At 44.8% G+C, this 13320-nt stretch overlaps 2 protein-coding genes across 2 annotated transcripts; both read right to left on the minus strand.

Annotated features, from left to right (window-relative positions):
• Positions 1–7023: 7023 nt before the first annotated feature.
• LOC124656778 lies at positions 7024–10813 on the minus strand. Its single transcript, XM_047195460.1, has 3 exons — positions 10400–10813; positions 7985–8572; positions 7024–7886 (listed from the first exon to the last, which is right to left on the minus strand). The coding sequence occupies exons 1-3, from the start codon at positions 10805–10807 to the stop codon at positions 7296–7298; spliced, it is 1587 nt and encodes a 528-aa protein (XP_047051416.1). The 5' UTR covers positions 10808–10813; the 3' UTR covers positions 7024–7295.
• LOC124656395 (mucin-1-like) lies at positions 10810–12592 on the minus strand. Its single transcript, XM_047195148.1, has 3 exons — positions 12198–12592; positions 10853–11291; positions 10810–10815 (listed from the first exon to the last, which is right to left on the minus strand). The coding sequence occupies exons 1-3, from the start codon at positions 12590–12592 to the stop codon at positions 10810–10812; spliced, it is 840 nt and encodes a 279-aa protein (XP_047051104.1).
• Positions 12593–13320: the final 728 nt, after the last annotated feature.

The raw sequence follows: 13320 nt of genomic DNA on the forward strand, positions 1-13320 counted from the left end.
TTTAGAGAGACCAATTATGCAAACCAAATTTTAGCATGCTCTATGTATTCTTCACTAATAGGTGCAAAGTATATGATGCAAGAGCTTAAACATGAGCACAACAATTGCCAAGTATCACATTACCCAAAACATTTATCGCAATTACTACATGTATCATTTTCCAATTCCAACCATATAACAATTTAACGAAGAGGAAACTTCGCCATGAATATTATGAGCTAAGAACACATGTGTTCATTCGAACCAGCGGAGCGTGTCTCTCTCCCACACAAGCATGATGTAATCCAATTTATTCAAACAAAAACAAAAACAAAAGCAAACAAACAGACGCTCCAAGAAAAAGCACATAAGATGTGATGGAATAAAAATATAGTTTCAAGAGAAGGAACCTGATAATTTGTCGATGAAGAAGGGGATGCCTTGGGCATCCCCAAGCTTAGACGCTTGAGTCTTCTTAATATATGCAGGGGTGAACCACCGGGTGCATCCCCAAGCTTAGAGCTTTCACTCTCCTTGATCATAGTATATCATCCTCCTCTCTTGACCCTTGAAAACTTCCTCCACACCAAACTCGAAACAACTCATTAGAGGGTTAGTGGACAATAAAAATTAACATGTTCAGAGGTGACACAATCATTCTTAACACTTCTGGACATTGCATAAAGCTACTGGACATTAATGGATCAAAGAAATTCATCCAACATAGCAAAAGAGGCAATGCGAAATAAAAGGCAGAATCTGTCAAAACAGAACAGTCCGTAAAGATGGATTTTATTAGGCCACCAGACTTGCTCAAATGAAAATGCTCAAATTGAATGAAAGTTGCGTACATATCTGAGGATCATGCACGTAAATTGGCATAATTTTCTGAGCTTCCTGCAGGGCAGTGGGCTCAGATTCGTGACAGCAAAGAAATCTGGAACTGCGCAGTAATCCAAATCTAGTACTTACTTTTCTATCAACGACTTTACTTGGCACAACAAAACACAAAACTAAGATAAGGAGAGGTTGCTACAGTAGTAAACAACTTCCAAGACACAAATATAAAACAAAGTACTGTAGCAAAATAACACATGGGTTATCTCCCAAGAAGTTCTTTCTTTATAGCCGTTAAGATGGGCTCAGCAGTTTTAATGATGCACTCGCAAAAGATAGTATGTGAAGCAAAAGAGAGCATCAAGAGGCAAATTCAAAACACATTTAAGTCTAACATGCTTCCTATGCATAGGAATCTTGTAAATAAACAAGTTCATGAAGAGCAAAGTAACAAGCATAGGAAGATAAAACAAGTGTAGCATCAAAAATTTCAGCACATAGAGAGGTATTTTAGTAACATGAAAATTTCTACAACCATATTTTCCTCTCTCATAATAACTTTCAGTAGCATCATGAGCAAACTCAACAATATAACTATCACATAAAGCATTCTTATCATGAGTCTCATGCATAAAATTATTACTCTCCACATAAGCATAATCAATTTTATTAGTTGTAGTGGGAGCAAATTCAACAAAGTAGCTATCATTATTATTCTCATCAAGTGTAGGAGGCATAGTATAATCACAACAAAATTTACTCTCAGCAGTAAGTGGCACAAAAAGACCACTATCATTATCATCATCAGAAATAGGAGGCAAAGTATCATCAAAGAAAATTTTCTCCTCAATGCTTGGGGGACTAAAAATATCATGAAAACCAGCTTCCCCAAGCTTAGAACTTTCTATATTATTGTCAACAATGGTGTTCAAAGCGTTCATACTAATATTACTACCAAGCATGCAAAGAAGATTTCATAGGTTTTTTAATTTTCGCATCAAACAATCCATGTTTTAAATCAGGAAATAGAATAAGAAGCTCACTCTTGTACATTATGCCAAACTAGTGTAAACAAGAAACAACAAGATGCAATTGCAGGATCTAAAGGAAATAGCTTTGAGCACACACACGACGGCGCCGTAAAAATACTTTACCCGAGACCGTAGTATGAGAGCCTTTTACCTTTCCTCCCCGGCAACGGCGCCGTAAAAGTGCTTGATGTCTACGGGAGCTTCTATTCTTGTAGACAGTGTTGGGCCTCCAAGAGCGAGAGGTTTGTAGAACAGCAAAGCAAGTTTCCCTTAAGTGGATACCCAAGGTTTATCGAACTCGTGGAGGAAGAGGTCAAAGATATCCCTCTCATGCAACCCCGCAACCACAAAGCAAGAAGTCTCTTGTGTCCCCAACACACCTAATAGGTGCACTAGTTCGGCGAAGAGATAGTGAAATACAGGTGGTATGAATAAGTATGAGCAGTAGCAACGGTGCCGTAAAAGTGCTTGGCGTGTAGTTGATGGTGGTGGTATTGCAGCAGTAGTAACGCAAAGAAACAAGAAACAAGCAGTAGTAACGCAAGAGTAGTAACGCAGCAGTAGTAAACAAGCGTAGTAACTCAGCAAGTATTTAGGAACAAGGCCTAGGGAATAGACTTTCACTAGTGGACACTCTCAACATCGATCACATAACAGTAACGTATAAATGCATACTCTACACGTTTGTTGGATGATGAACACATTGCGTAGGAGTACACGAACCCTCAATGCCGGAGTTAACAAGCTCCACAATAATGCTCATGTTTTAGTAACCTTTAGTGTAAGATAGATCAACGCTACTAAACCAAGTACTAGCATAGCATGCACACTGTCACCTTCATGCATATGTAGGAGGAATAGATCACATCAATATTATCATAGCAATAGTTAACTCCATAATCTACAAGAGATCATGATCATAGCATAAACCAAGTACTAACACGGTGCACACACTGTCACCTTTGCACACGTGCAGGAGGAATAAAACTACTTTAATAACACATCACTAGAGTAGCACATAGATAAATTGTGATACAAATACATTGCAATCATAAAGAGATATAAATAAGCACCTCACTATGCCATTCAACAGTGAATAAGTATTCTGTGAAATCTAGCCTAAGAGACCCACACGGTGCACACACTCGTCACCTTTACACACGTGGGACTAGGAGTCTCCTGGAGATCACATAAGTAAAACTCACTTGACTAGCATAATGACATCTAGATTACAAGCATCATCATATGAATCTCAATCATGTAGGGCAGCTCATGAGATTATTGTATTGAAACACATAGGAGAGAGATGAACCACATAGCTACCGGTACAGCCCCGAGCCTCGATGGAGAACTACTCCCTCCTCATGGGAGCAGCAGCGGTGATGAAGATGGCGGTGGAGATGGCAGCGGTGTCGATGGAGAAGCCTTCCGGGGCACTTCCCCGCTCCGGCAGGGTGCCGGAACAGAGATCCTGTCCCCGCATCTTGGCTTCGCGATGGCGGCGGCTCCGGCAGGTTTCGTGGGTTTCGTCAATTGGTATCGGGTTTTCTGACCCGTGGGCTTCTTATAGGCGAAGAGGCGGCGCAGGAAGGTCGAAGGGGGCCCACACCCTAGGGGGTGCGCCCCCTTGGCCGCGCCGGGTAGGGTTTGGTGGCCCCGCCTCCCTTCTCGCGCGGTTCTCGTGTGTTCTGGATGCTTCCGGGTAAAATAGGAACCCGGGCGTTGATTTCGTCCGATTCCGAGAATATTTCGTTACTAGGATTTCTGAAACCAAAAACAGCAGAAAACAGGAACTCGGCACTTCGGCATCTTGTTAATAGGTTAGTTCCAGAAAATGCACGAATATGACATAAAGTGTGCATATAACATGTAGATAACATCAATAATGTGGCATGGAACACAAGAAATTATCGATACGTTGGAGACGTATCAATATTCTCCGCCTCTAACTTCACCCAGGACCAAAGTCACTGTATGGCAAGAAAGAACAGAGCTTCGTGACGCTCCCTCCGAAACCAAACGGTCGGAATAAACGCATGGGTGCGCACGACCGAAAACCACCACGTCTGGCAAAACTCCAGGTAATATATGCACTGTTACATTCGCCAGTGATGTCTTCCGGAACTCAACACTCCGGCCAGATCAAAGAAGGACACACTCAGGCAGATCTTCATCTTCGCGCAAGAGGAACCCTAGAACAACCACCTTTATTCAAAGCAGCCGTGCCAACAACCCCCACGCCATCGGCCGGCAGCAGAGGAGGAGACGACATGCCGCGATCGAGGAAGGCAACCTGCTCGGCTACAGGCTTGGTGGGAACGGGCAGCCTACTCGTCTTAGATCAAGCCGCCGCTGCCACCGGAACCCCACCGCCACCGTAGACCATCGCCGGCCGCCACACCTCCGCGTTGTCCACCGCAGCCCTCCTCTGCAGATCACCCAAGCCCGCCGACACCTTGCGCCCCGCCCCGCATGCAAAGCCGTACGTGCCCTCCTCGCCCTCCGCCTTTGGCGAGAAGGGTGCCGCCACCGCCGCCGGCGAGGGCAGCGGCCAGGCAGGGCCGGCGAGGGGCGGACTGGAGGCGGCGGCGCGGTTCCTCCGGGATCGCCCAGGCGGGGGCGACCCGGGAGGTTAGGGGGAGGCGGCGGATGTGTGCGGGTGTATTTAAATTTTTTATGAATTATTTCATTTTCTGCTATGAGAATGATCGGCGGGTGAAACCGGCAACCAGCGCGCCCGGTGGACGCCGCATGCGGTGCTGTGGTGGCATCAGGGCATCTCAGCGGCGCGACGCAAATGGTCGCTGAGCGACCGTTTTCGTCCGCCGTGACCGGAAATGCGTCTGGGCCCTGCTCCAGCGGGGCGACGCAAAGTGACCGGCCTTCGCGGAGACGCAAACCTGGCCCAAATATGCGCCAGGTTTGCGTCTCCGCGGACGCTTGGCGGACGCGGCGAGCGTCCTCCATTTCTTACCCGGTCCCGCAAGTCGGCCGAGAGCAAAATCGACCGCTTCGACCTGATTTCTTTTTTCACCCTCGTTGGTGCCCTAGTGCAACGCCCCCGCCCCAATCCCCGCCGTCCGCCGCAGTACTCGCCGCCGGCACCGTTGTCGTCGCGCGGGAGAGCAGGATCGTACTCGGGGTTGGGGCTCCGGCGCGAACCTGCCGGCTGTTTTCGGGCGAAACGTTGCCGGTTGCGCCGCCCTTCCGCGTCGCCCACGACCTGTTCGACCTATTGCGCCGGTAGGTTCCTTCTCCTTTTTCGGCGCGATTTGTGCGCGGCCATTGATCAACAGTTCGTATCGACGCAGATGGACGCGTGGCATATGGTGGAGAAGTTCCGCGCGGAGATCGTTGACTCCTCTTCGGACGACGAGTCCGATCATTCGGCGCACACATTGGCAACTACTGCGGCCTCCATGATCCACGAGTTCACCTCAAACCCGGGGCCGCAGCACCGGGGCTCTGTGAAGGGGCGCTCGAAAAACCTGCTCCAAACAGCTGCAGACGGATCTGATTGAGCATCAATGGACCATGGCTGGCCATGAAGATCATGCCTAGAGGACTAGTATCTTATTTTCATGTAGACTTTTAAAAATTTAAATGTTATAACTATGACTTCGTTGAAATCATATTTGTTGTTTCAAAACTTCATATTTGATGCAAACGCGGAAATGCGTCGCGCCGCTGGAGCCACCCCAGGGTGCAAACGGACGCGCGGACAAAAACGGTCTGTCTCGCGTCCGCCGCGCGACGCAAACGGACATTTCGGACGTCCGAAATGCGTCGCGCCGCTGGAGATGCCCTCAGCATGTAGCTCAGTGGATGGGAAGCCTCGGCACTGATGCGGGTGGAGCATGCCGTGGGCATTGAGTTGAAGGTCCGTTGGCGGTTAATTCTTCTTTCTTTTACATGCTAGCTAACGAGCCAACAAGGTACAAATGGATTGATACTTCTTTCTTTTGCCTTTTGATAGTTTTTTTCTTGACCAATTGCTTTAGAACGCATTGCCTTCTTTCATAAGCTGTAGTATGGGCAATATTATGGTTGACACAAGTAAAAAATATGTTGCTTGGTGTAATGAAAATAAGATTACTGAAAGGCATATACACATTGCTGCTATTAATTTGTCTATGGAATTTAGTTGGGTCATTTTTTTTCTAGTGAGGAGGTTATCCAGTATTCAAATTTACTAATCCAAGGTGTTTTACTTACTGTTGACAATAGATTTACTCTGATGAACACTACAACTTTGAAGTAGTACAACAAGAAACTTAATTATGAAGCATCAATGTGGTTAGCCTAGAACAGAAGAAATAATAAGAAACCCAGGAAATTTGTAGCTCAAGTCAAATAAAATCAGTAATATTGATCAGGTGGATGAACACCCAGTGGGATTTTAACACAACCATCCAGAAGTAAAAGGATACTACTGATAAAACAGGCGTGCCACATGAGATTAGAGTTTAATATTACAGATTAATTTTACTTTTAAGAACATGATCATCTTAAAAGTACCTCTGGAGAACAAGGATCCGATGGTTTTTTCTAGGCACTCTTCAATATTTATAGATCCAATGTCATTATTTGGAGCAACGTTAGCTGCTTGCTATTTATTTTCGATCATATGCATTTTCACCTTGAATTATATCATGCAGCTCTCCGCTTCTTTCAATGTTCTTACAATCCATACATTTACAATTCTTCGAACAGAGGATATTGCATCTTCAATGTTTGGGGTAGCTCAGAGGACGTTTGCTATAATTTAGTGTTGGTATTTCTCTATTTGATCAAATTCAGACGATTGTCTCACTCTGTTGGCAAGTTGTTCTATGATAAGTACTTAAGTAAAGCTAGATGTTATTTTGCCACTCCTATACCAATAGAACTGTTAGTTTCAGATTCAGTTAGTAACTAGCAAGTTTGAAAAATAGAAATTGCTGGAAGTGCAAGGTAACTATCCTCATAGTTATTTGAAAAGCATGGTAACTAACCTCATATGTTTGTTTCATGTTCGCAAGTTTTTGTATCTCGAAAAGACAGTAAACAAGCTTCAAGGCAGATAGCTACTTGAAGTTGCCTTCTAAATTTACCCCATAAAACTTATTTAGGAAAACTTAGAACCCTTACTTGAAGGTGATGCTGACAAGGTATTTTCGTACTTAAAAAGTGATCAAACCTGAAATGTAGTACGATATATCGCATTTTGATGTGTGTAGCAAAGCAGGCCAATCCAAGTGAAACCAAATATGCACACATCATGCAAAAATAAACGAGAACAACAAGAAACGGCGCAGCAACGTGCGCAAGGTCCTTCTAGTTTTGAAGATCTCCAGAACTAAACTCCATATAGAAATTGTCCGCGGGGTAGTCAGTGGTGAAATGATATGCCCGTCATTGATCCATTTCTGTCCTAATTTGGACGATGGTCCATAGGATATAATTTTTTCAACCTCTCCTCCTCTGGCTCCTTCTCACTGGTGCTGGCTCGTCTCTTCTTTTGCCCTCTCCTTGTATGTTGCGGTTCCGGAGATGTGGCCCCCTTTGGACCATCCCTACAAGCGCTGCGCTCTTAGGCACATTAGGAGATAGGATCGTCTTAGCGGCAGGCCCATGTTGGGGGTTCAGTGCATCTCCAATCGCTTGCTCTTGGTCAATGGGCATGTCATCCTCCGCGCCATGATAGCCATCCAGATCCACAAATGAAGGTGCGCAAGGGCCCAAAGGAGATGTTCCCAGTGGTGGAGTGCAGGCAGTGGTCAACGATGGGGATGAGCCAGTGGATGTTCCACACAACTTTATCGCCGCCTTCGGCCACTTGATGGCATGCCCCTTGTACTGTCCTAGTGTGTTGCATTCTGGTTCAGGGTGGTCGCTAATTTTTAAATCGACAAAGGGGTCAAGCACCTTAGTCACATCCACCCTCGCCATGTCTGGTGCTAAATCCACACAGTGCATTGTTTTTGGGTACACTTGCCCATGTGCAACCGTCAGCATGCTGCCGAGCATTGGGGCCATGAGTTGGCACGGAGTGATGACCTGAAAAACATATATACGATAGATTTATCATCGATGTTAGATTCCGCACAATGAAACCAAGTCATATTGCAACAATTGGTTGAGTCGACGACACTTACAGTGATGTCATCAATTGGATTTGGCTGCCCGGGGGCAATTCCTGAGACAGAGGCGCTGCTACTTGGTCCAACAATATGGAAGGGCAACATCTGGGTATCAGGATGCAAGGGTGGATGTCCTTGCCCCTGATCTCTTTCCGCCAATATGCGGGTATCAGGATGCAAAGGTGGACATCCTTGTTCCTGATCTCTTTCCGCCGATATACAGGTATCAGGATGCAAGGGTGGATGTCCTGGTTCCTGATCTTTTTCCGCCAATATAAAGGTATCAGGATGCAACGGTGGACGTCCTTGTTCCTGACCTTGTTCCTGACCTCTTTCCGCCAATATACGCCGCAATGTCGCCTCGGCAACCGCCGCAACTCGCTCCTCGAAATGAGAATCACGCTCATACCTGGCTCTCCTCCTCTGGCGGGCAACCTCGGGAGCTTCGGGGAAATATATCTTCCATGGAGCCCCATTCCCGACGCCTCTCACACGGCCACCAACCTCCTTCCCACCAAGAGCCTTGCTGAGAGGATCTTCCCACCTCTCGCCATCAATGGAGTCCTGGGAGCTTTGAGATTGAGGTTCATGGCTTTGTTTTTTCTGCAAGTAACATCAATCGCTTATTGAGGTCTACTTAATCAGTAACATGTTGAGCATATATAGGTATCACTCATCTACACTTAATCAAGTTCAAAATGAAACAACAATCAACACAACCAAACACTCAAATAGATCAGAATGCAGCCTCTCTTAGAACAATTTAACAGTGATAAAGTAACAGGCTAACCAATATGATATATTACATGAATCACGTAAACTAGCAAGATCAAAACAGGTGCACCATACCTACACTAAGCAGGTATAATATACTGGATGGAACAAAACCCTGTAAAATAGCAAGCTACAAGCATCCATATCGGCACATCTTTCACCATCCACATGACCATTTGTCAAATAAATACTACTATTTTCCAGTAACATATCTTCATGTTCTAGCAAAAAGAACCAGTGTCTTGGAATCCAACTTCAAATTATACATCTGTAGCAAATGCTCAAATAGATGATCAGCTATCTAATTAATTTAAGCCTGTTATAGAATTAATTGTTCTAGCATCTTGATCTGATGTTCACATAAAATTGCTCTAGGGCAGGGCCTTTAGGACTAAATTAACCATTGCTACTCTTGGTGGTTCCAACATCCCAACTAGCAAATACCATTGTGCATACTGCAAGCATTACCACTGGTACCATTATCAACTTTCCAGCAGAGTACATGTGCATATGACTACCTAGGATGACCAGTATGAGTAAACCGATTGCCAGGTTAAATTCCTATTTATCTAGGGATTAGTATTCAGATGACTAGAAATGACCTACTTAGAAAACCAGTAGGGTATTCATCTAGAGACTCCTGCACAGAAAAGCATACCACAACATCACTGAACCTTCAGATCCTAAGAAAAGGTCCAAACAGAAGTAGTACGACAATGCCATGAATAATCGGGGATCTACTTGGATCACCAGGAGTGAACACGGGTGGAGAAATAATAGTTTCTAGTAGAACATCACACTATCACAGGCGTCCTACATGCCTCCATGGGGTGCTTAATCACTCTTTTGAACAAGTAAATAACTTGAGTAAAATCTGCCTGAAGATGACTGCAAATGATCATGCCATGCTCATGTTAGAGATTTGCATTTTGATTCATTTTTAAGTCAGCTGCAGCTACTCAAGCTGAAGGGTGTACCCGCAAAAAAAAACTGAAGGGTGAAGATTAATTGACTTTCACACATATTCACAAGGTACAAATTTACATGATATCAAACTCATACCATTTCCCTATTTATTTCAGAAGTTAAATCTCAGCTCAAGAACAGATTAGGCTCCTTATGGTTAAACAAGAATGGAAGCTGAATTTGGGTTTCAGGTTTCTACAAGCTTCCTCTGAAATTTAATGGAGAGAGTAACGTGTGGGCACTTCTATTGCTTCAGCTAAATCAGTGTCCTGCCTCCTGTAATCACTTGATAAAAATGCTATGTGAATCTATTTGGTCACAAGAATCCTCATTTATGGCTGGCCAAAAGGGTTAGGCCTGAGAGCTAACTCTGCTGTCAAAAGTCAGGCACAGATGTTGTATTGATCATGGTGGAGTAATGTATACCCTGCTCCAATTAGACAGGTGCAGCCATGATGACACTACAAAGCTTCATGGAAAGGTTGAGGTGTTAGTGGACAAATAGTTCTGATGTAAGGCCTGAAGATGGTGTTTCTGGGATCTAGTTCCTCACTTCCTCCCTTTGAATCTGAACATGAGTTGGTACAGCTGGCTACTAATGTGACTAAAGTAATATGACAATGCAACAAAAAAGATACACACAAACGTAGTCTTTATAATCAGAAGTTGCTTTCATAGTTAAGAGGTTACCAGCTTATCAAACACCTCCGCGAGTTTCTGGTGTTTGAAGACCGGTTCTCCCGTCACTGGGTCAAATGATGCGCGGGCCCTAAGAAAATCCCTTGCACGCCCTGGCTCGATGCACGAGAAAGGGGGTTCTTTCCCAGCCGCAATCAACGCTGCGTCCTCCTTGTCCCATTTTGGCTTCTTCCCTAAGTAACCACGGCTGCCGAGTTTGTGAAAAAACTTGTTCTGCGACCGCATGTGCTTCCCCCATTCACTCTTCTTCTTGAATTCATCATTCGTGCGAGACAAAATGAACTGCTTCCAGTCCTCCTCATCTATTTGAGGCCATTTCTTCTTTATCACGGACTCGAAATCTTCTTCCTTCATAGCATTGGCTGTGGTTCGCCACGAATTCAAGGCTTTGGTCATCATGCTTAGCGCTTTAGTTCTGACTCTTTCTTTGTCATCACCAGGGACGATGTATCGATTGAACAGCTTGTTGAGGAGCCTTTGTCGAAGGTTCTCGTGCTCTTTTGACCTTAAGTTCGTGCATGTGATCTTCACGGTTTCACGCACGATGCAGCCTATGGCGTTGCTGTAACCCTTTGAAAACTTTACTGGACTGGCAGGAACACCTCGGCCATCAACTCGAGTGATTACGAAGGTCTCGTCAGTCAACTGGTTTGGTCTCCTAGCCTTGCGCGCCTTCTTTTGCTTAGGCATCTGGTCTTGCGTGGCTTCAGAGTCAAGACCATTTTCTTGTTCATTACCAGACGCGGTAGGTGTAGACTCTCCATCATCTGACACATCGTCAGACGAGTCGTTGCTCTCTTCGGAAGGAGGCTCATTCGTATCTTGGGATGCTGCCGAGCCATCTACCGGGGTATGTGACGAAGAGGGGGTTCTTGCGGCCATTCTGCAAATAGAAAACTACATTTGTTTAACACGACAACACAATAGAACTACAGGTGCAATAATAATGCCTAAATTTTTTTTGCATCATATAAAAATATTATGGCATAAAAAGCAATAAATACTATTCTAAACACAGAATTGTAAATAATATGGAATTGCTAACATGTAGCAGACGGACAGAATTTTGATGGGAGAAAAGTTATAGCAGTACTAATTTGCGCATATCATCAGATCAGATCATTTAGTCAGATATCTAAACACATCTTCCAATTAAGAAACCAGTTTGCAGTGCATCAGTCAGCTGGTAGCAAAAAAAGAAATCCAGAGCTCTATATGCACTCTGATGACTTAATGTTTGCAGCAACATCCAGAGTCAGATAAGAGATCATCTACCTAGTAACATGATTCTACAACCAAGTGATCAAAGAAATTCTGAAATCTGAATCAGTTGAGACAGGAAACATAAGTCTGAACTGCAACAATTGCTCTTAACTGAATTCACAAACGACTGTTGCATAAAGATGCAGTGAAACGTATATACTTCAGAAATGAAAGAAAACTTAAGATGTAAAGGAAAAGATCTATTTTTTTTGTATATGTGTACAACACTGTTGTCTTTGTTTCCTCAAAGTTCATCTTTATATCTTATCATTCAAGTTCACATGTCACTGACACATGCAGTGCAATTTTTTTCCATAGCTGTACATTTGCGGTGCCATGGTTTGTCCCCTTACCAAAACATTTCCCCAAATAACTCAATATTGCACTACAATTTTAGAGACAGATAGATAATCGATGAGAGTATGACACAGAAATTAATTCGCCTGCCAAATCGAAGAGCTCGCCTCTAAATCTGCATACATCAACAGAATGGAATAAAGTGTTCCCAAGAAAATTTAGCGCTGACCTTGATGTCGACCTAGTATCGGTGATGACCGGCGAGGGGGTAGGAGTGGGCGGTTCGGTGATGACCGGACCTCCTGTCCTACTCCTGGTCCTGGACCCCTCCCCTCCTCCTGGTCCTGGCGAATCGGCGAGCTCCCGGATCGAGGCGGCCGCTAGTGCAAGCGCGCACAGGGGCGGGTGTGTTGGCGGCATCAAGGTGGGGGAGGAAGGGGTCGCCCGGGAGAGAAGGACGGTGGCGGCGGCAGTGGTGACGGCCCGGAGCGGCGGAGCAGCGACGGCGGTGGTGGGATTTTGCCAAGTCCGGAAATTAGGGGAGCTTCTTACCAACGACGGGCATTCTGATTGGTACTTCGTCCACGCCCAGCGCAGCGGCCTTATAAGTGACTGCTCCCGCATTCGTGCTTGTCACTGGTGTTCTTTTGGGATTAAAATAAACAGTGCATAATTAGGCACAATTATATTTCACCAGACAACACGAAACAAATTTCACTCTATTTCATCAGAACTGCTCAAATGGAAACTTCATTCCATTTCACCAAAGTGCACAAGTTTACATTATTCCAACGGTTAGCTAGTGGACCTTTTTTTTTTCCAACCGGGCTAACCCCTTTCCATTTATCGCTTAACGGAAATACAATTTTTTGTAGAAGTCTTTTACAAAACAACTAAAATAAAGAGAAGAAAGTAGTGGGGATAGCGAGGTGGGGCATCAATGGAAAACCTGTTGTGAGTGCTCGATATCAAAACACTCGCAACAGGGCAAGGCACGTGACCAACCTAATCGCCTAGTAGAAGCATTACAACCAAATGGAGAAACAAGTTTTACAAAAGGAGAACTATCCAGAACGCCAACACGCCACCCAGAGAGCAATCTTCTCACTCACACAACCGTCGGGAGCTCCCTCGGGCATCCCAGGTAAGCATAAACTTGAGGGAACCGTTCTACCTGCTAAACTTGACGCTACCAACATCAGCTGCTTCGCGTTGTTCTTCACCTTGTCCTGATTGCCCCCTTTCACCAGCCTTGCCAGTACATAAGAAAAAATCAAACTATGAACATTTCCTCCATCGGGTTTTGCATGATGTACTTATCAAAGGTGATTTTATTTCGGACAGTTCAGATG

This window comes from Lolium rigidum, chromosome 5 (genome assembly GCF_022539505.1).
Source record: "Lolium rigidum isolate FL_2022 chromosome 5, APGP_CSIRO_Lrig_0.1, whole genome shotgun sequence".
Lineage (NCBI taxonomy): Eukaryota > Viridiplantae > Streptophyta > Magnoliopsida > Poales > Poaceae > Lolium > Lolium rigidum.